We start from the raw sequence: 23,297 nt of genomic DNA, 5'->3' as shown, positions 1-23,297 counted from the left end.
TGTGCACATATATACACATCCATACCTCTTCCCTCCTTCTGGGATTGGCTTTTTATGGTGGTCATGAAAGTTTCTGTGTCTGCAGTCGTTAACATTGGGGAGTAAAACACCAGACACGTGGGACTCATAATACCCAGTAATTACAGCCATATTTAACCCCCTCAGACAGCCCAAATTGACACAAAAGGAGGTTAGAGCAAAGCAAATGTGCAGTGGTCCGTGAATGTGTGTATTTGTGAGTTTGAAGTACAGCCAGAGCGAGAAGGAAGAAAAACAGATAAAAGGGCTTTTGTGCTTCCCTCTGTAATTCCGGTCACTGACAGATCAAGGTAATCTGTGTCTGATCAGAACTCATCAGAAAACAGCTGCCTGAATTCAGGCTGGAAAACAGAAGAGGCCAGGAAACTAACACTATTCTGGACCCATCCCCACAGACCATTAAACAGAAGGATGTCCAGGAAGAAGATACAGTAAGAGGTGGAAAATCTTTAATAACACAACCCATTTCCGATATGAATAGGCAAGACCACTGATATGAGAGCGTATACTGTACATGAAGAGATGTGCACATACCTGGAACAGTTTCCACAGTCCAGGACACCTGAGTAGGATCTTTCATCATTGTCAAAGAAGTACTGAGTCTGCTCTGTGATACAGCTCTCCTTAAACATGGCATCTGGTATGTCTTCATCTGCTGACTCCACTGAAAATATGAAACAGGTTTAATAAAGAAAAATACAGGAGAGGATTAGTGAGAACGTGGTGGGATTAAAATTGAAAAGAGATGGGTAGCCACATACTGTTGTCTTATCTAAATAAAGCTGATGGTTACATTTTTACACAGTCACAGCTTTTATTGCTCACCTGCCTCTAGAAGGTTTGGGAACATGAGACCAAAGAAGAGCTGCTGGAGTATTGACCTAGACACAGAGAATGAAAAGCAAAAACCCACAATGAGTCATGTATGAGTCAAAAGACCATCTTTAACTTATTTACATTGAGCATCCAAACACTGTTTAATAAAAACCTAGAGGCTGGAGTCACTGGTGATGTAAATGTCATGGGAAGTATCAGTCATTCTATTCCAAAAGCTGGTTATATTGCAGTTGGAAAGTCATGCAGGTGGTAATGCAGTATAATGTTGTGTAACTGCCCTTGTCCCACAATGACCCAGCCAGCTTCATCCTTCAACAGCATACAAGCCCACTCCCTTACAAACTCCTACCCTACACTACAAATGTGCTCCCACTCTAAAACACACGCACAAACACAAAACGTGACAGAGACAAAACACAGGTTCACAACACTGCTCACTCACCAGGCAGCACTGGAGGCCCACCAGCCAATACTGAGCAAGTCTGCAATGGTAGGCTGGAGAGAGACGGGAAAAGAAAGTCCAAATGTGAATTCCAAAATAAAGCAGTTAGGGATGGAAAAAAACAATCACATCAGTCATGAATCGTGATTTAGACCATTTTATGTTACTATTATGAATCCAGAAATCTAAAACAAGTGTGATATAGAATCACAATGTTACAAACTAGAATTGTCAAGAATGAATATAGTTTTGTATGAACAGTTCTTTTGCCCTACCAGTAGGCAGAATAAAGGCTGGGGTACTCTCAGTGCATAAATGTGTTAACTTATGTGAGTGTGAGAGAGAGAGAGAGAGAGAGAGAGAGAGAGAGAGAGAGAGACTGCTGAATGACAAACTTGTATGAGTCAGTATCTAACCACAAAGACGGAGCGGGGTCCTGCCGCAGCCTTGCTGTCTTTCTCTGGGTCGCAGACAGACTGGTAGTCATAGGTCTTGTTGAAGGAGTACAGGGAGGTGTTGACTAGGTTGATCATCAGCACTGGATCCACCTCGCCAAAGAACTGACCTATCTAGATGAGTTCACATGTGCACAAAAAACAAAATCGGTCAGTAAAGGCAATGTAAAAAAAAAGAAAAGAATACAGCTGTATGCTATTTTCCTCTGACAATCACCATAGCACACAGAAAATCTGTATCTACAAGCCAATCAGGATGAGCCCATTCAATTGTTTTCGACAACGATGTCATGTTATGTCATGGAGTGAGCTCTGCCATTCCCTTTCACCCTCGGATCAAGCAAGTTGGGTGGAGCGGTGTGTTCCAGTGTCACCCGTTACATGTGTTGATGTTATGTTGCTTGCACAGAGCAGGAGGAGGATGAGCAATCTAGTGTTTGTGGCAGCCTTTATAGGGATGAATTAGCATATTCTAACTGGTTGAGCATAAAGTTTGTAAAAATGTGGCTGTGATAATTGAACTACATACAGTAAGTGTTGTTCTACAATGAACCACAGTCAGCCAAAAATTCTACATGATCCCAACGGACACCAAATATATCACGAGTTGTGAAAACAAGATAGGAGGTTGCCTATTCAAAAGCTTGAATAACATAAAATGTATGTATGCCAGACCATGTGATGGTTCGAATGGATCGAAGAAAGCAGACGTCCTGTCTTGACTTGACATGAAATGTTGCAAGACTCACTGTATATTCTACCACTGACACACAGGGGCCTATAGCAGCCTGAGAGAGCCGAGCTGACTTCTTGGAAACACAGGGGACTCACTTCACTGCAGCTTCCATGACTGACTAAAACCCATCAGAACCTCCCCTTTGATCCTCCTCCAGTGGTTAGTGCTTTACTTTACTGGAGAAATGGATGTCCTGCTGTGCTACAGGAGCTTTCAAACAGTTCTGAGCTAACAGGCCATTCTCATAAGCTTAGCTGAGTCATAAGACCTTTATTTGACCTCTATATGAGATTGATGGATTCCCGTGACAAAGGTAAGAGAAGCCAGAGGTAGAGAAAAGTATGAAATATGAATGCTCAATATGAAAGTCTTGATTATGACTGACTTAATTTTTTATTGCCTGATGATTTATTCATTACTGATTATATGAAGATAGACGACAGATGATTGATGCATACATGGCTGTGATGAGGTAAAGCGAATGGTTGTTGGTAGCTCACCTGGGTGATATACTCTTCCTGATTGGACATGAGAAGAAATCCTCCATCATCCAGGATCACACAATCCACATGCTGCAGGGTGAAAAAATAGAACGACTGTTTAAAAATGCAATAAATCCAAGTGGTAATAATGTGGAAGTTGAAAATCATCGGCCATTAGGGCAAAAAGAGATAATAATCAAGCTTAAATATGTAATTACATTGCAGGCAATGGTCTTATCATAATGGTTTTCTCCTGTAAGGTAATATAATCAAGGCTGTTACCTTGTCATTCCTCAGACAGCCACAGATCTCATCCTTGCACTAAAAGTGAGCCAAAGAAGAAATTAATACCACACACCAATAGCTGAAGGTGTCAGAGAGAGTTTATACAATACAAATAAATGTTTAAAACAACTTACATTCAGTTTCAGAGTGGCATTCATGAAAGTGTTCATCCAGTACGAGATATTGAGTTTCACTCCCACCACTACAGAACGAACCACAAAACAGGCAGAGGTAGAACTCTGATGAATAGCAATTGAGTCTTTTCATTTGCGTTGCATGACAAGACACAATCAATCTCTCATTAGCAAGACTGACCTGCTGGTTTGAGTGTGACTTTGTCAATGGTGAGGTCCACTGCTTTGCTCACTAGAATACCTGACTCAGAAACAGGCTCCTTGCTCTCTGCTGCAGTTGAGAAAGGGATACACAAGGGAAGAGAAACAGTAATCATGGCAATCTTGCTGAAATCATGTTGAAAAGTACATGGAGAGAATGTGAACCACAGTTTAAATGGGAATAATCACAATCCAATGTGGGAAATTCCACGCATATTTAGCTGCTTGTAATTCATGCCAGTGGAGTGGAGCCTGCGAAGCCAGTACATGTGTTAATCCAGTCAAGTGTAGCAATAAGCACCGCTACATTACACTGACATTTGCCTGTCCTGGTGTGTGTTAGAGAGATCAGTGGAGATAACAGGAAGTGTATAGGGCAGGAGGGAGGGGAGGGTGGGGATGAGCGCTGAAAGACACAGTGGGAAGAGGAGAAGGATAAAGAGAGTGATATCAGAGGCCTGAGAGTGTGATCTTTGCCAGTAGGGTTGGGATGACGTCCAAAGGCAGAGAGCAGGATAGGCTCGGTGCCAGACCACACTGAAGATCCCCGTGCACAGAAATGTGTGCACACATACACACATGTGACCCTTTCAAAAAACTTACTGTTGAAAGACGGAGCTGTGAAAATATAAATTTCATTGTCCAGGGTCCTCTTGTAGAAGCTGGACTCATATGTCTCCGGATTCTCAGTCCACTCTTCCCCAGCGCTGAAAACATTAATATAGTCAGTCACGTAATATTACATATGGAAAATCATGAGCATAAAACACAGAGTGAGTGTGTTTGATCTATCTGAACAATTTATATTTTAATCTGCAGCCAAATGTTAGTCATCGAAATGAGAGTCACACCCAATGCAGCTGATATATGACGAGGGCATGATCCAGTAAAAGCAATAACTGATTGTATTTCATGTTTTATAGTCAGGAGGAATATACATTAATCTACAGTTGGAATGTTATATCCTGACAAAGTGGAACCCCTAAATGTAGTTCAGACAAAAGTAGCAGTAGGAAATTGAGGAAAATGAGCCACATTTGGCTGCTGGGTCTGTGGCTTTGACCCATGTCCTGTACTGATCTGGCAAACTCTGGGAGTTCAGCTGAAAGTGTCTAATCCTCCATGTTCTGGAAAATAACCCAGTGGAGCAGGTGAGTAAAGCAGCCAAAGGCGCTCAACCTAAGAGTATCATAGTCTGTATCCATTTCCATCTCACACATTTACACCACTGCATATTTGGGCAAAGTTTGCTGTGTGCTGTTTCACAACCCAAGAGCTAATGCTAGAAGTGAAACTGAGAAGAACGAGGGGAGAGTACCTTCTGGGGTAGACTCTTGTGATTCCTCCATCTGTGGCTACAAACCTGGCCACTATCCCATCCCTGAGAACATGGAAACCAACAGCCAATCAAACATCAAAGTCAATCACGCTCATGATAATAGGGAGAAGTGTTTGTGAACTGTGAAACCGAGCTGCAGACACGACACAAATTGTTTTATGCACAGAATCACTTGTCTCTATACAGTATGTCCCTAATGTTAAACAGATACCCTGCAGTGTGTGCGAGTGTGTGTTCACATTATTTCAGACAAGTGGGCATACCATGAAAGGAAACACACTGATGTAATTATTTTATTTTCTTCGTAAAACAGCATGTCTTGGCAGAGCTCAGTATGGTTTGCTGTGATATGCATTTTGTGCTTTGCTTTCATCATGTTTCACTAGTTAGATCTGATCAATTCACCCAGAGTAGAAAAGAAAGAAAGAAAGAAAGAAAGAAAGAAAGGAGGGTCTTGCTCAATCAGTAAATTGTGCATGAAATAAGCGTCTGTATGGTAGAACAAGTACCGTTAAATAGCACAGGGTAAAGGAGAAGGTTATGTTTTTGCATTGCGTGAGGCAGAGAAGAGCAGAGGGGTTTGGCACTCACACTGCCTGCTCGTTCCAAAGTTTAACCAGTTCAGCTGTCAGACCTGCATCCAGGATCAGTCGACTCACAAGGGACACATTACCTTAAAGACAAGATACATTTTACACATTGCAGACATTACAACACCACAATAACAGTGCTTTACATGGAAATATGGTAATGGAAGCAATGGCAGCCTATTGTTTACAAATCTGGGCACGGCAAAATGGATAAGCTATGCACAAGAATTGGTGCCACTGAGCAATGCACGTAGCCCAGCAGTAAAAGAAGACCAGTGATTAAGTTTATGAAGGTGAAAGTCAGGGGCTGAAAAAGAGCAGGTGTGTTCAGCCAAATCTTCTTCCTGAATAAATAAGGGGGAAAAAATGGATCTCATGGCACATGTCAGGAAACAATCGAGCCAGGAGACATGCTTTTGTAGGTCCTCTCAGAGTGACCATTAGATATTAGGAGGTACTTTGTGAAGGATTGGCTGTTGTAGCTATAAGAGGGAGGCAAGTATTGAGTTTAAAAGCCATTTTCAAGAAAGGTACTTTTCCAAAAAGGAATCATGGGAGCACATTTTGTTCAAAGTATGTGCACAGCTTCAACACAACCTCTCAAGTGTTGCTTTGAATCATGTCCATAACTTTTGATGAAGACTCAACATGCTGCACAAATGGCAGCAGGAAGAGCATTAATGCCTCAGTATATGACTTGACCTTGGGTTAAAATGGATCAAGGATACCTTGATCCATTAGCTGGATGATGGCGGTAAACCATACTAGGGGTGAGATCCATTAGATGATGACAAACCAAACATTGTGAGTCACTGTGTAGCATGACAGCATCACGCTTCTAGGAAACTCAGTCGGTCTGGCTGATGTCACAGTGCTTAGATCATACTAATCAAATGACCAAAGTCATGCTCTGACCTCCAGATGTTGACCATTGTGAGGACAGGAGAATGGAAAACTCCATCATGGGTAAAAATAAACCATACCATGCATGTATACTGTACATACTCACAAACTTCCACTCTTATTTCTGCACACATCAGAATGCAACATACTGAATATTGATTTGGGTGAAACTGTGTGGGTTAGTGGTCTTACAATACTCGTATGAACGCATACAGTGCAGAAAACTTGACATTACAACCCGTGCAAGTGCGTCAAGTGAAAGAGATGCATGACTCACATGCATCTGGAGTGTTCCTATCAATGTACTGGTTGAAGTCGAGAAGAAACTGGGTGTTGTTGAGTGACAACTTCAGTTCTTTGCAGTACCCCCTGAAGAAACATTATTGATCAGTTTCAATCTGGGCCCCTTGTTTGTTCCTGTATCGTGAAAGTGGTTTGTGCAGCAGCGTGGGGATCACTCACCTTGGAGCGATATAGGTATAACCAAACTCATCAAACTTGTCCAGCTGTATGGTCTCCATAGCTTTTGAAAACAGAAAAAAAAAGAAAACCTGGTTCAGGCTCATAACTGATAAAATTGTGATGCATTCTGCTATATATTATCACAATAGGCAGATTAAGAGCAATGAAGTGTGATTTCTATTGATGAAATTATGAAAATACACTGGTGTTTGTGCTGTGGATGGTCGTATCAAATTATAAAAAATGCTAGTGTGTGATACATGGACAAAGTAGTGCACATACACTAGCTAAAATGCCCCAACACATACGCATAGACACACACACGTGCGCACGCACAGACACATAAAATATTGGACAGATATGAGGTGATGGATTAAGGTAGAGAGTGTTGAGGCAATGGGGAGACATAAGAGAATAAGTGACTGAGAAATACTTGCCTTCTTGCCCTGTTGTGACCCCAGGGAGAAAGAAATGAGGGGAGAAGGAAGTAGGGAAGACAAAGGGTGATAAAAATTCATTCATCATCTGACAAATGATGTCATACCTTGGAAAAATATGCTGAAATTTGTGAATATTTCCCACAGCAGGTAATAAGGTACTATTCTGCAGTGGATCTAATAGACAATATGAAATATAAAGTATATATAAAGTAGGAGTGCACTGTCTAGAAACACAGAACATGAAATGATCAGAAGGGGACTTACAGCATAGGCATGCAAGGAAGCAACATGTAAACACACAGCAGTAATAAGGAAAATTTCTTCTACTCTATGCGTTGTCTGCCCTGGCTCTGGATTTCATCTCAAATGCTGTCTGGTAATTCTTATCTCATAAATGACTTGACAGGCATCGATGGCCATCATTCACTAGTCTCTTAAAATGAAGACATTTTTGACATTGGCTTTAAAATATATTGAGTCGTGTGGTGCAGTCTGCAAAAACAATTACTGAGCACTGAGTGTCCTCGGGGTCATGGAAATCTGGTGCAGGATGAAACAATGTCCTTCACATAAAACGTAACAGGCAGATTCATTGTCCTTCTGTCACTATAGACTAGGCAGGGTGTCTCTTTTGTCCAATTGCTTTCCACACCATACACTCCTTCTCTTCTTTCTCACTCATTCTCCGTCACCATCTCTTCAGCCCAAGTATTAGGTCATTTATTCAACAAATACAACATTCCTGCTAAATGGATAAAAAAAACCCCAAAAAAATCGAAGTTCATCTATCACACCCTTGGCTTGGGAACGTCCCTAATGTATTAGGAGGACAGGTGGCTGCAGGAACCACCTACTGCAGGAAAGTGGTAAGATGGATCGAGGTATTGGTGGTCTGGCTCCAGTATGAAACTCTATATGGCTGCACAGAGAACTTTAGAGTCCCAGACTCCCTATCGGAGTAGTCTGTGGCAGCAAGGCATGGTGTGTTACTTTCTTTAACAGGCCTGTAAACGTTCTGACAGCCTTTATGGCACAGCGACAGACTCGTTATGGCAGAGAGGGAGTGATACAGAGGCCGAAACACTCAGTCAAAATCTCATCTGTTGGAATAACTGTGCCATTAGGAGTTTATGCTTTGTGGCGCCACATCAAAGTTATGAAAAATCTTCTAAAGCCAGATGGTTATGTGCTGAATCCTGTGTTTTTTTAATTACATCCCTTGGTTGAAGCGTTCATCCACCCATGTTTCTATAAAGTCATTATTAGCAATCATACTCTACTAAATATTGTGAGAAATATAACCGTGCAAACATGTAAAGAACAAACATGTTCATGCTGTGGAGGAGCATCAGACAGAGGAAACAGAACAGTGAGTACTTGCCCCAAGTAGAAGCTGTAAAATTCCAGCGTAGAGGCAGGAGAGGAGGGAATAAGTTGCATGAGAAAATGCTAAGAATTGTACAGAGAGTGACAGCTGCATGTATAGTAAGGCATATATAAGGAAATATTAGTTATCTTCTGAGCTGTGAGGAGAAGCAGCCAGAGTGTATCACACAGTAAGACAGCCTTGAGAGCACAGAGCAAAGAAATGAGCTGAAGAAAAAGAAAAAGGAGGGAGTGAAGAGGGATGTTGGGAGGAATAAAGAAAACGAGGTGAGGACAGGTTTACAGATTAGATAGAGAGAGAGAAAAAAACAGAAGGATGGACAGAAAAAAAAATCCAGAGTTAAATATGTCTACTTTGGATATAAATGCACGTAAGGACACAGACATATAGAGATAGAATTAAGCGCTGAAATATACTGAAAAGGGTGCAGAAGAGTGTAAAAGAAGAAAAAAAGTTTGGTACTGTAGGAGAGGCGATAATGAGCAGGGAGAGGAGGTGAGGGAGGGTTTGTCTTCTTCTTAGCCAGAAGGAGGGCCAGACGAGGGGAGTAAAGAAGGAGAGAAGAGCAAAATGTAGACAAGATCAAAAGAGCCAGTGCTCAGGGCTGGGTGTGGGAGAGGGAAAGCATGTGGATGAGTGTGTGTGGGAGTGCAGGGCGACTGACCAGTGGGTTATACTACAAAAGGAAAGCACCGTGGGGATCTGCTGATCTGAGCAGCAAATACAAAGGAGTGGTTGTGGTTCCAGTGAGGAGCGAGTAATACAAAGCAAAGGGAGATACTCAAGAGTACGACCCAAAGAAAGTATGCATGGGAGTTGTGAGGCACATTTAAATCTCACTGATTTGTTTGTGCACCGTTTATCACGAGGGTGTATGCTATACTCACACATCGCTTGTTTCATGTCATCCCCCAGTTTAGCTTGAATGAAGTGTTCACTGTATTTAGGCAGAACAAGAGCCAGGCTGCGGAGAAGGCAATCACAGTCAGAGTGATGATGATGATGATGATGATGATAGAAATTTGGTGCTGCAAGTCATTTGAGTCAATAATTTGTTTTGGAAAACTCAAACTCAGCTAAGTTCTGAATCAAAGGTCGATCAAAGCATTCAGTGTTTTCCAAAATGTTGTGTGAAGCACTTTTTAAAAGCTTTAGTTGCATGTGATTAAAGGGAATTTCTATCAGTCAAAAGAAAAAAAGATACACAACTGAAGTCTATGAGTGAAATGCAAAGCATAATCTCTCACAGTATCCAAGCAGAGCCTGATGTTAGAAACAAGAGAGTGACCCCTGTTGGCTTAAGTTGTGTCCTCCATCAAGTGGAGCACTCTTCAGTAGTTAGTGGCAGTGAATAGTCTTCAGTGACAGAAGTGGAGGCTTAATGAACCACTAAAATAATATTTAATTTTTGAGATGGCTTGCTCACCTGTAATCTGTTCCATTGACTGGTGCCCACGTGTAGGTCCTCACTCCTCTATCTATGTACCTCTGCCAGAGATAATACACACAAGAACCGGCATTTAAAACTGCTTTGTAATTTAAGTGGAAGTATTTGTATTATTTAGTGTTTAGAAAACAACCCAGGACAGAAGCTGTATTTATTTTAAATGGTAAAAATATGTGAAAATCCTGATAAAATGAGATTATAATGAAACAATTTTCAGCTCAAACTGTAGTTTATAAATACTCTTGAAGGAAGTCTGGTTCATAATCAGCAGCTCATTTTTGTTTTTTCTCTGTTCCTCTTCCCTTTGTATTAGTTAATGGGCACTCTAAACTATCTTCACTGCAAGAGGAGCTTAATTACTACAAACAGCAGTGAACCATGTCTTGTAGCAGGGAACATGACAAGTTTAAATTAAACGTGAGGAAACAAAAGTTGCAAGTGGAAAGCAGAGCGTTAAAATGTAAGAGTTTAAGAGACAAATGTCAGATAATAAATACTACACAATAAGTTGATGAATTGGCTAAATGATTTTATTATAGTGACAAAACTATATTGATATTATCGTAACAGTAGTGTCCTTTTTTCTTTCATACAATGAATGTAATGTTGCATTGGAAATATTTTTGTTATATATCTATGTCAGCCCCAGTTTGTCGAGAACAACTCTGCAGCATCACTGTATGACAGCAGACCTATACAAAATGATCCAAACACATTTAAAGTTCCTGAACATACTCTAGTGTAATATTTTAATCCCCTAAAGTATTTTCTCTCACCTCATCCTGAGTTTTCACCAAGGTGTGAATGGTGCGTTCGCCTATCTCACCGTCGATCATCATTCTCCTGATCTACAGGCAGAGGACGAAGAAGCAGACATGTGCACATGTAGTTCCAGTGACACTGGATCTGATTCAGTGAGTATCAGCTAATATGAAAACATTCTGCATCATCCCGTCAAACTAAGGATTTAGGGACACTAACCACTGTAAATCACTGGCGGGGGCTGATCATGATTCCTTCCTGTATGTCTGTATGTGATTCTTTGCTCGAATTTGTGTCTGTGTTCATGTATTTGCATACTCTACCTCCACTTTGATGTCATTCTCCAGCTCAGCATCAAGGAAGTCAAGGGTAACAGGTTCCTGGAATTTAGGATTCTGTGGAAAGGATTATATTTCAGTCTGAGGCGTGACACAATTTAAAAATGCTACACGCAAATCAAGTGACACAACAGGATCGAAGTGAACAAAACTGAGAAGAACCCTGTACTTGAGGTTTATTGTGAGTTAGGCTGGAATCAAAGTTTATTACGTAATAACTGACATTCAGATCACTCTATCTAAAGCCTGCTGAGTTAATACAGTAAAATATTATAAAAAGCAATGGACCATTTTACAGTTGTTATTCAGAGATGGGTTCTTACCGTGGCAATCAGCCAGAGAGAGGAATATCCCTCTACATATCAGTACTTCCATTGCATAAAATAGTGGACTTCAATAATTTGGGCCACAGTGCTCTTTTGTGTTCAGTTCAGGAGCAATGCCAATCATCGTCCTTAACACATGACTCTAATCAAATCCAGGGTATGAAAAATAGAGGGTACCATATGGCACCGTTTTGACAACATATCTGTGACACCAGACACAGCTGAATCAGATTTGATACAAAGTGACACTGGACCCTATTAATGTCCTCTCTTAAAAACCCTATACGTCTGAGTGGCTTTATGGTGGTATAAAATGGTAGCAGTAATCTAGTGCTTCTCTATAAAACAGCGGTACATGGAATCTGATACCATCTCTGTCCTCCACAGCATTCTCACAACGTGGGGTGATGTGGTGAGCGCATACTCGTGCTGTGTAGTAGTTGTGTTTCTTGTTTTTATGTTGACATATGCAAGCAGTCGCTCCAAAAATAAATGAAAATGTATTTCAGTTATAAAGGAAGAGAAAGAATGAGGAATAAAGCTTAGCTTTTGTCACAGCAAAGCTTAAATTTTAAAATCAACAACCACTAGATAAAGAGTGAATCAGTGCATGGACAAAAAAAGCAATAAATGAAACACTCAGTCAATTAAATTGCATGAGTTGAGTTCCTTACATTTGATGGTAAGTGAAATGAAATGGAGCAGCAAAGGAAGATGATGTAGATGATGCATCTCAACATGAAAATAAGAAAAGAAAGAGTAAAAGATCAAGAGGAACAACACTGGGCGATACAGAATGAAACATCAAAAACATAAACAAGAAAGTAGAGAATATGAAAAGGACAAAAAAAAACAGGAAGGAAGTGCAAAAGATCAAATAATAATAATAACATTAAAAAGACAGAATAAAAAAAGTTAGCGAGAGAGAGAATACTGTACGTCAGGAAAAGATTTGTTGAGGGGAGATTAAAATAAAAACACAGCTGCAACAGGGGAGATTTGTGTGATGAATAAGAAATATGTACAAACATAATCATATACAGAGAGAACCACTGTTCAACAGAAAGAGAGAGAGGAAAGGAGGAGGAGAAACTAGCAGTTCTCCTGAGTGAAGGGCCAGCAGCTCCTATGACAGCTAAATATGTATCTGCCTGCCACAGCCTGAGGGACTCACAACAACATCCCCTGACTCAGAGATCTGTATGATATTAAATGATTGTATTAAACTGTTTTGTATTATATTGTATTGTGTTGTGTTTTATTGTACAGAAATCAAACAATGGACTGCATCAGGATATTAGCATCAGTATGTGACACGTGTACTTGAATCTCTAAACTGCTTTGGAAACAACATGTTTTTGTTGATGCCAATAAAGCTATTTGAACCAAATAGAATTTGAAATGAATTGAATTGAGAGAGAGAGGAAAATGTTGCAAGGGCCCAAGGTCGTCATCAGCATTCACACAATCTCCCATTTGACTGATTCAGTAAGTGATTGACAGGCACACACACACACACACACACACACACACATACACAGTACTCAGGGCTAATGGAAGAATATTAATAATAGCAATCCTGTCTTGCTTGAATGCCACATTAAACTGAGATAATTCTGATCATGCCTTCATGTGTGCACATGTGTATGTGTGAATACTAAAGTTGCTCTAAGCTGACATTACATTACTTTGTATACTAATTTGAGAGGAAACCTTGAGGTCCCATTGTCAGTTTGACTTTACCACTGATAAGTTCCTATCTTAATAATTTAATGCTGAAACCATTTAGAGTGAATTCTTAAAAAGTGCCATAAGCTATCATCAAATGTCTTAGACCATTAAGAATGACATTTAGGTATGACCTGTGGAGGTGACAAGAATGCATCACCAGGATTTGTCAGGTAATTCTTTTCAGTATCAACCCTGTCACAAAATATACTCACACAAACACATGTGCACAATTACAAAACCCACACATTTGTAAAATTTTCCATGATCACAGCAAAGTAGGGGAATTCAGACATAGGGTTGCAGATCTCGTAATCCATAGCCCCTGCAAAAAGTGATGGTTACCTCCGGTGACTGCTACTATATCTATTGAAACTTCTATCTATGGGACTGCAATGCACAAAACTCTACATTGGCTATCTTTAGGAACTGCTATTTCAATCTACAGCACTGTCCTTCTACTTTGTCTCACCTCATGAAAAGTGACAGCGTACTTATTACTGAGCCTGAACTTCCTGTTACGAATCCTTTTCTAGGAAAATTATAGACAGATTCATAGTGATGCATTTGAAAGTCTGCAGAATGTCACATTGTCGGAGAGGGAAATTGCCATAATCACAATAATAAAAGTCAACAAAAGGGAAAAAAAACATGTTTACTGTACTACATACAGTACACTGTATCACTTCCAACTGTAACTCAAAGCTATTTTGGAAAGTATTTCTATGCATACAGACACATGCAGCTTTGATCAGAATTCATTTTTCCAGTCTGGGTTTATATGCTCTATCTCTTACCACTGCATTAAAAGGGAAAATCAGGACATAAACATATGGAAATTTATAAATTCCCTGCACGTCTATTTACCATAATCTACTCGAGAACATCATTACCTTATCATTATTATAGAGCCATAGTTTGTACTAAAACTAAAACCAAATTGATTGTGCTTTTACAACAACTGAATTACCACACCAATAAAACCTATTAAACTGAGAATTAAATAATTGGATCCATAAGTGTTTGTCTTGATGGATTACACTGTGGAGACTTGTGGATTGATAGATGGGATGTGAGTGCGTGTCTTCAGGGATCCAGTGTTTTAGATCCAGGGAGGTGCCACTTTTAACAGTATGACCCCAGACACAGAACTCAGTCCTAGGCAGCACATGTCCACTATGCAGCCTGTCAGAGCCCGCATTGCCTCGGGCTGAAGGTAGTGAGCTGTGGTGGGATTCACAGAGAGAAGGGTTGGAACCTCTTGTGGGGTCATGGCTAATTTCTACTGGGTCGACTCTTAAAACCTGCCAGTGGCTAGAGGTCCTGCTGCATTCATATGAGAAGTCAGACTAATCGGGGCCTTTGGCAGGTCAACACAGATATTATTTCAAATGTGAGCCTTGTAAACACATTTAATATTATTATTAAAAATGTTTAAATAGCTGATGTGGTTAAAAGTAAGCTGAAAGTACAGTATAAGCTACCCTAAAAAAACACATTACTTCTAAGTGAGAAAATGCAAACAGCAGCAGCATGAGAAATTTTCATGGTGGAGCAAATTCATTTATATTGCGGGATATACTATTTTCAATTTAAAACACATTATCTCTACTATATGCCACAGTACCTCTTTTTATCCTTCATTCTTAAACATATATGCCAGTTCGCTGCCCAGTCTACATACATATTTTATCTCATGGTAATGAGTGACCTTCTAGCCGACATATGAGGACTGACGATATCAAGTCATACTCTAACTGCGGAATCAATTCTCTTTATGAAGATTGATGAGGTGACGGCACATGGAGAAAGTTTGAAAAGTGCCTGCACCATCTGCTAGTCTGCGTATTATTCACTGAGTGCAAGCGGTGATTGCGCAACCATGTGGAATAGTCAGCATATAACATAATGTTTCAAGACATGGACCTGCTGAGCCACAGAAAGTGATGCACAGGGTCAGCTGCCATACCTTTGGCTGGAGATTTGGGTGCAACAGGACGTATCCATTGGGATCAATGGCAAAGTAGTATCCATTTGGACCAATCTGATGCAAAAGATGAACAGAGGAGAGGGGATTTAGATATCCAGAAACATACATGATGTTAGTACTTGTGCTGTATGGTATAAATGGGGAATGTCTGTAAAAAAGTGTGTAAAAGAAGGACGTCACTGTTCCTAAAAAACAAGACTATAAGATGCAACAAATGGGCTGTATTTAACAATAAGGACAGTTTTATTTGAGGGTGATTTAATACAGACATTAGAAAAAGAACAACACATCTAATGGAATCACATCACTCACTAACTGCCCTGGAGAGAATACTCTGAGTATCTTCTTCTCAAGTGAGGAAGTCACAAGACTTTAGTTTGACACATGTTTTTGTCTGTGTGCATGTGATCACATATGGGTGTTAAACTCACTGTGAAGCGTGGTGTGAGCTTCTTGATGTCATCCAGAGACACATCAATCCCCATTACGCCAAGAATCAACTGATTCTGGTGCTGAGAGAAAATATGAGGGAGATAGAATGAGGCAAATATAATTATCAAGTCATGCTGCTGGCTCCGCCTACTTTTCAAGCATTTGTTCAGGCATTTTTTCACTGCACCTCGCCGTTCCTGTCATCTTTGGTCTTGGTTTTATTGAAGACAGGGAGTGTTCCAGTGATGACCAGACCCAGTTCCTGATGGAGACACATTCTTCAGCTCAGGAATCTAATCACGTTAAAGCAGGAACAACACTTCTGCATCATTTAACTGTTAATTAGATGACAAAAATAAATGATGCCATACCAGAGCATCAAGATACACATTAGTCCATTGGACTTGTTTGGCCTGCTTGTCTGCCAGAACCATGGGTCTCCCCAGGACATCCAGGTACTCCTATATTAGAAAAACAACACCATCTTAGTCCCCAGATTAATGTTTCAGTGCAGAAAGAATGCATATCTTGAATGCCTGACGATGAATGTATAGATGAATAAATCATCTTCTAAAATCACCTGCGTGTTTATTCTGATGGCCCCAATGGACGGGATCTCATAGAAGTAACCTGGAAAAATGAACAGACACAAAGTGTTTAGAAGGCGACAGATAACAAATATACATAATGGGAAAGGGACCAAATGCGAGCAAATGATGCATGATGCAAATGTCTAGTGTAGCCCACTGCATCACAACTGTTTCCATAGTGATAGGTGAATTATTAGACATGTATAAAAATGTATTTGAAACCATTTCCTGAGATCTAACCTGAGCTTGATCAACTTAATCTAATTCTTGGATCATTACAAACTGACAACAATACTCAGTACCAATGTGTATTATGATCCGTGCTGTACCTTTGTTGGAGCAGGCCATCCACTGAATGGGTCCTTTATCATAGTTGTGTTGTCCTACTGAGAAGGTGAAGATCCTCACCTGGAGCAGAAGATTAAATTCAACAACATTTATCATGACATAACTCTCACAATGTTAAAAAAAATACTCTCTTGTAGGTTAACTGACATATTTATTTTAGTAGTATAAAGTCATTAGATACGCTGATGTTTAATATAATGTTGAACCGACAGTTAATTTAGATTTATTCGATTATTTTAACTCACTATGATGCATCATACACTTCCGATTAACTACAATTAACATTCAATCAGTCACAATTGAAATATGTGATACATTTTAACCTGAAAAAACTTTTAACATTGTGTGTCATATGTGTGTGCAACCTGCTCATATTTTCTACCTTGTGCATGTGCGCATTTGTGGGTATTCATGTGCAGGAGTGTGTGTGTGTATGTGAGTGTGTGTGTGTGAGCAGATTTTTGTTTCACATAATACGCAGAAAACCTCATCTGCCTTCTGCATAAACTTTTGGGTACAGAGGATATGCACACGGAAGTTTCAACCCAAAGGGAGTTCCAAAAAGCTGAGTCTAATAAAAACTACAACGGGAGCATATCCACGTAGATAAAAGCAAACAATTCACACTGCAGTATCATATGGCCTTTATGTGTGTGTGTGTGTGTGTGTGTGTGTGTGTGTGTGTGTGTGTGTGTGTGTGTGTGTGTGTGTGTGATATCTACATACCTTTTTGTCAGCATTGTATTTTTCCAGTATAGCCTGAGCTCTTTCCTCTCCTCCATCAGTAAACAGCATGATGATCTTGTTGCAGTTTGCTCTGCTAACATTTGTCTAGTCAAAGGAAATACATAAGAATTTTATGATTGCTGTTGTACATATGTTATATATCTTCGCCCATGTAGCTGCGTGGCCTGAGGAGGACACTTTCTGTCAGTCTGCCCTTTTCTTAAAATTTGAAAGATATCTTTTTCCTACTGCCATAAACTTTGGCTTCATCAAAACTCCATGTCAAAGAATCCATTATGATGATACCCCCAAAACTAACGGTTCAAGGCAACATTCACCGCCATTCTCCATTTAAATATGTGTATAATCCCCAGTGGATGAACCCTTGTCATTTTGGTGACCTCAACAACTTTCCTTTTATTTCGTAACCAGCTTAAAATGAAAACATTGCTCATAATTTAATGGGCAGAATGCCATGAAGCGTAAAACACACATTCACGCTCACAAGAGATAAAACCTGCCTTTCACCTTGTGCCACTGTTGTTTGTTCAGTCCAACACAAACAGACTCCTATGAACATTGCAGCCTCATGAACCCATTTGCAGGGCTTCAGATTTAGGCAGTTCTTACCAAACCATACCTAACTGTGCAACATATTTAACTCTATCACTAATACTCAGTCAAAGCCCAGGTTTAGAGTTGGTCACACATGTATCTAAAAGCTGTATTGTTATATAGCCTCACTCAGCTCTCATTCTTTTTGCCATTTTAGGGTGTAACAATCTAATATTTTTTTCATTGTCTAGACAGTTGAGTCAAGATAATAAATTTAACCAGCAGATGGCAGTAAAAGACAATACTCTGCTACTGCTGAAAATGTGAGGGTATCACAAATCACTTTCATTTAAAACTTGTTTTAAGCCTCTGGTGCACTCAGTAACACAAAATAACTTCTTCTTTCATTAAAAAAAAAAAAAAAAAAAGGAAACTAGAAAATCTCACCGCAGAGAGCTGCTCAAAAGCAAACTCAAAGCCTTTTGTGTAGTTTGTAATCCCTTTAGCTGTGATGTTCTGCACAGCGTCCTTCAGCACCTTCTTGTTCCTCACATTGGCTTGAACCAGATGATCGAAACACGCCGTCTTCTTCACCCTGGTGTTAAACTGGAAAGCAAGGGCAAGGAGTTATAACCTACAAATTATACATACAACTACAACATGTATGCATATGCAACAAATGATATAAATGCAGCTCACACGCGCGCACACACACACAAACACTCCCACCTGGCCTTGGCTGTTATCAGGCAGTGGTAAACAGACACATTCATCAAACCCCACTAATTGCTTCACATCCTTGGAGCTCAACGATTTGGTACCCATGGAAACAAGATTCTGCTATATAAGAACGAGGTTAGGCAGCAACACCATCTTTTTTTTTTTTAAAGGTGAGACCTCCTCATTTTCACCCCACAGCACACATACGCACACACACATACACACACACGCACGCACACACTTGACTTCTTATACACTGAGCTGTGCTACAAGTCAAACTGATGGTCCGTATTTCCTCTTGTTAAATGTCTGAGCTGAAAATTTTAATTAATGCTGGAATGAACACAAAGGGCATTTTCAAAAAGCTCACAATGATAATAAATACAAATGACAAAATGAATAATATAATCGAAAATAATATATATCATAAGTGTGCATGAAGGACACGAGACAGCAGAGTAGTAAACCCACACATCTATTGTGTTGTAGAACTCTTCTAAAACAATACTGCACCTCATCGATCTCAACTAATCAATGTGTCTCTGTTAGATGGCCAGTATAGGGAGGCTGAAAACACTGATCTGCACAGACAAGCAGGGAGGCAAAAAGAGCCCTGACCATATGAATGCATGGGTGTGTGATGCCTTCGCATATGTGTGTGTGTTTCCAATGAGCCTGCCAACCTTGAAGTTCCTTTTACCTTGACAGTAACAGACATACACATCTTCTCTGCACTGAAAGGCAATGTCACGACGGCTGTGCTTTAACAAAAAGATTGAATCAAGGCGACAGCACATAAACACACACACAAACATAATGGAGGTTCACATAATTGCCCACGTAGACCACACGGGGGATCTTTTATCACATTATCTATTAAAAGGAGAAGTGAGGAAGGTGAGACAGGAATGTGGGAGGGCGAGGAGCAGAAAGTGAGAGGAAGAGGACAGAAAAAGAGAAGGGTGAGGTGGGGGATGTGAATACGGGATTCAATAGCAGGAAAGTGAGGTGTATCTCATATAGAAAATAATGAGCTCACGTGCTGCATGTAACAAATCAATCATATACTGATTAGAAAGGCAGTATTTTTGTAGATAGGCCCATTATGTCAAAAAAAGGAAAGAACATATTACTGAGAAAACACATTATGGCTTTGTAAGATATTGTTATTGGCCTTGCATGCAAATGTGAATATAATCTACTACAAATTCCACTGTTCCCTTGTGATCCTATTACAACAGCTCTTATATCTGTGTGTATGTCTGTGCGTGTGTGTGTGTGTGTGTGTGTGTGTGTGTGTGTGTGTGTGTGTGTGTGTGTGGGATGGCCCAGGCCTTGGGAATGGATTAGTGAAGACACAAGAGAGAAGGCTAATCTTCGAGCCCTAATCCCACTGGACTTTCTGCTACTCTGGTTTGGTACTCTGGCTTGCCAAGTGGACTGACGCTGGCTAACAGCACTGACACCGGCTAACACGGCTGAACAGGCCGGATCAAAGTGACGGCAGCTCGGTGAGGCGGGAGGGTGAGGGAAAGCAAGAACACAAATGAGAAAAAAAAAAAAAGAGGATGAGGACGGAGAGGGAAAGAATGAGCAGAGAGGAACAGCCATCAGCATTCTTCTGACCTACCGCAGCTGTGGAGGAAGTTTGTGAGCATCTTCCATGACCAAATGCCAACTTAGTCCCTGGGCTACTGTTAATGAGGAGGGATTTATGGGTAATATCAGAGATTAATGATTTAGTGTCAGGTTACAACACCCTCAGGGCCAGACATAGGGCGCTGTGTATGTGTGTGTGCGTGTGTGTATGAGTAAGTAAGTCAATGACAGAGGGAAAGGGAGAGAGGGTGACAGAGAGAAAGAATAATGAGTTTTGGTGGAGGAGGAGCAAATTGACCTCCACTGATTTATAGTTTGCTCACTGATATATTGAGTGGCAGGATGAAGGTAATTAAGGGATTATTCCTGCTCATCTGAAAATGTGGCAATATAGCTAAAAGAAAAAAAAAATACAAGTCAGGATGGAGCAAAAAAAACTAAAAACTAAAGTGATCATGAGATCATAAAGGTTGTAAACAAACCATCAGGTTAACCAAACCTATTTAGAAAATAAAACAAAAAACAACATTAAAATTATGAACCAGACTGTCTATTATAAACATGCAATGCAATTTACAGGACCATACTGGTCAATTTTGACCTTCTGTACTTGCTGTAGTTGTGCACACATATAGATTTCGCATGTGCTCTCACTTGAAGATAAAGTGTTTTAGATATCCTGGCGAAACTTTAGGTTTGTTTAAATCCTACTTGATAGTCTAACTGCTCATGTTTTCTATGCTCTTGTACGTCACTAGTGATTTCACTGTGTTCCCAGATATCCGAAATTATTTTTGTAAGGACAATGTTATTGTAACCCATAGAAACACTGGCAAAAGCTACAAATTTAAGACCCACCACTGATGCATGGCAGCCACTGCACTGTTGTTTTAGAGGACAGTAGAAAAACAAACCAAAAAAAGTTCCAAGTGAGTTGTACTTTACTCTTTGAACTAATCTCTCTCATTTTGTCTCACTTTCTTAAGCACACACACACACACACACACACACACACACGCACACACACATTGAGGTCCCCGACAGATTCCGATAATTGCACATCTTTGCTGAATCACAAGTCCACCATGAAACAGAATACATTGTGTCCAAGACAAAGGGTCCCATGGGGAGAGGAAATGTGTGAATGGCTGTCTTTGCGCGAGCAGAATGAAGACAGCTCCAATCTCTATAAAGACCCGTCTCAATAAACACCTCCACAGACAGCCATCTACGTATCACACAGTCCCCTGATTGGCTCTTTCCGAGTGTAATCGCAAGCATGGAAGGCCTAGAATAGATGGTAAAGGAATGAAAAGGTGGAGGGGGGGAGCGACGGAAGTGATTGGTGGGTGTGAAAAGTAAAAATGAAGGGAAAGAAAGTGGGCGCAGTGAAAAGAGGAAAGTTGTGGTGTTGTGTATAGAGGTGGAGAGGCGTACAGTGTACAGGGAGATCATTCATTGACACGAGGAGATGAATGGAGGTATATGGTAAAATGCTGAGAGGAATTGCATGGCTCAGTGATGAAAGGAAAAAGTGATGGCGAGATCAAGAGAGTGATGGATGAGTCACTCCTGTTAGAGGTGCAGTTTTAATTCATTTAGGGGCAGTGGGAATGTGCACACATGTGCACACACACACGCACACACATGGGTGAAGAGGTGAGGTGGGGGCATGTAGTGTTTTAATCCCGTACACCAAATAGAGCAGTGGGTATTTCATTAAAGGTCTGTTTCAGGGTGGCCAGACCGGAGAGAAATCCATATTTCATTACTTGTCATCCATCTTTCCATCTCTCTTGTGTGTGTACGTGTGTGTGTGTGTGTGTGTGTGTGTGTGTGTGTGTGTGTGTGTGTGTGGGTATGCTCGCAACGTCTTCCTGTGTGTGCCGTCATTTAAATGTGTCTGAAAGTACGTGAATGGGCATGTAAATGCACAAGCCCATTCATGCGCACACTCTGAATCTGTCTGTCACTCTGTCCTTTTTCTCAGCGTGCATCATGCTCCCGCCGCCTCACACAAACAGACCACCCAGTGCTCAGCAAGTGGAAGGTTTAATAATACTCACATAAACTACATTGACGTAGTCGTCATCAGACAGAGTTTCTAGCATCTCACTGACGGAGGTCCTGATCAGTTTGAGAGTCAAGCCTGACACACTCCCGCTCCTGCAAGGAAAAAAAAACAAAAAAAACATACCTGACAGCTTCTCACTGCAATCTGTCTCTGTAATTCTTGTCCTGTGAGATTTTACTCAATGTAATTAGAAATGCCTCTGCCTTGGGAAATACATTACATTATGAGGCAAATGCTATGCATTATAATCAAGGGAAATCATGACAGATGTGGGAAGGTTATGGATCAATGAGGTTATAATGTAACTCACGCGTCTACGAGGATTAGCATATCTTTGGGTGAGGCAGCTCCCTGGATGTACCTAGATGGACGTTAATGAATGAAAAGACAAGCTGGACTGAGACACACACTCACAACAACACAGCACAACAGCAGTTTAAAATATGTTTAAGGCCAATGATTTACACTTTAACACAACACAACATTACTTATACACTTTGAACCATTCTTATTAGAGTGTTACATACATATAGAGCTGGGCAATATCTCTGAATTCAATATAACAGTATTAATAACAGTACTTTTCAGACATCAATATATGATATGGCAAATGTAAACAAAAAGGTGTCCAATGCAATGAACTGTGTTCTACAGATATGCATTTCTTTTCTTTCTACTTTCTAACCTTTTCAGAGCTGTAAATAACATTATAAAATTATTACATATTGCTTGGATGTGTTATTCATTAAACATCAGAGTTGTGTAAAATAATTATATTGTCATAATGCAATTCCGCTGAAAGTGGTGCCTCATATATTTAGTACATTTGTAAGTAAAAGCTACATTTATTTCCCGTGATAAGCAACTATATCCAAACTATCAAACAGAACACAACATAAAAGTAAATAGTTACATGCATAACAACAGTAA

The 23,297-nt window shown here is 40.2% G+C and overlaps 1 protein-coding gene across 1 annotated transcript in view; it reads right to left on the bottom strand.

The window, feature by feature from the left end:
- Positions 1–23,297, bottom strand: part of cacna2d1 (calcium voltage-gated channel auxiliary subunit alpha2delta 1) — a 56,421-nt gene that overhangs the window by 3,862 nt on the left and 29,262 nt on the right. Inside the window, exons 9-35 of the mRNA XM_022754220.1 lie at positions 22,678–22,728; positions 22,360–22,459; positions 18,422–18,580; positions 17,420–17,524; positions 16,675–16,753; positions 16,336–16,385; positions 16,127–16,216; positions 15,943–16,017; positions 15,755–15,829; positions 15,303–15,377; positions 11,265–11,336; positions 10,956–11,027; positions 10,159–10,220; positions 9,620–9,696; positions 6,906–6,966; positions 6,721–6,812; positions 5,542–5,623; positions 4,930–4,992; positions 4,211–4,318; positions 3,592–3,674; positions 3,411–3,478; positions 3,274–3,312; positions 3,010–3,081; positions 1,735–1,887; positions 1,319–1,371; positions 865–920; positions 574–703 (exon numbers count right to left, since the gene is read on the bottom strand). Of these exons, the coding sequence (XP_022609941.1) occupies positions 574–703; positions 865–920; positions 1,319–1,371; positions 1,735–1,887; positions 3,010–3,081; positions 3,274–3,312; positions 3,411–3,478; positions 3,592–3,674; positions 4,211–4,318; positions 4,930–4,992; positions 5,542–5,623; positions 6,721–6,812; positions 6,906–6,966; positions 9,620–9,696; positions 10,159–10,220; positions 10,956–11,027; positions 11,265–11,336; positions 15,303–15,377; positions 15,755–15,829; positions 15,943–16,017; positions 16,127–16,216; positions 16,336–16,385; positions 16,675–16,753; positions 17,420–17,524; positions 18,422–18,580; positions 22,360–22,459; positions 22,678–22,728 (2,202 nt within the window). The remainder of the gene's footprint in view (positions 1–573; positions 704–864; positions 921–1,318; positions 1,372–1,734; positions 1,888–3,009; positions 3,082–3,273; positions 3,313–3,410; positions 3,479–3,591; positions 3,675–4,210; positions 4,319–4,929; positions 4,993–5,541; positions 5,624–6,720; positions 6,813–6,905; positions 6,967–9,619; positions 9,697–10,158; positions 10,221–10,955; positions 11,028–11,264; positions 11,337–15,302; positions 15,378–15,754; positions 15,830–15,942; positions 16,018–16,126; positions 16,217–16,335; positions 16,386–16,674; positions 16,754–17,419; positions 17,525–18,421; positions 18,581–22,359; positions 22,460–22,677; positions 22,729–23,297) is intronic.

This window comes from Seriola dumerili, unplaced genomic scaffold (assembly GCF_002260705.1).
Source record: "Seriola dumerili isolate Sdu_G_001 unplaced genomic scaffold, Sdu_1.0 BDQW01000219.1, whole genome shotgun sequence".
Classification (NCBI taxonomy): Eukaryota; Metazoa; Chordata; class Actinopteri; order Carangiformes; family Carangidae; genus Seriola; species Seriola dumerili.
Note: the sequence above shows the minus strand (reverse complement) of the source record. Positions and strands in the feature narration are given on the sequence as shown.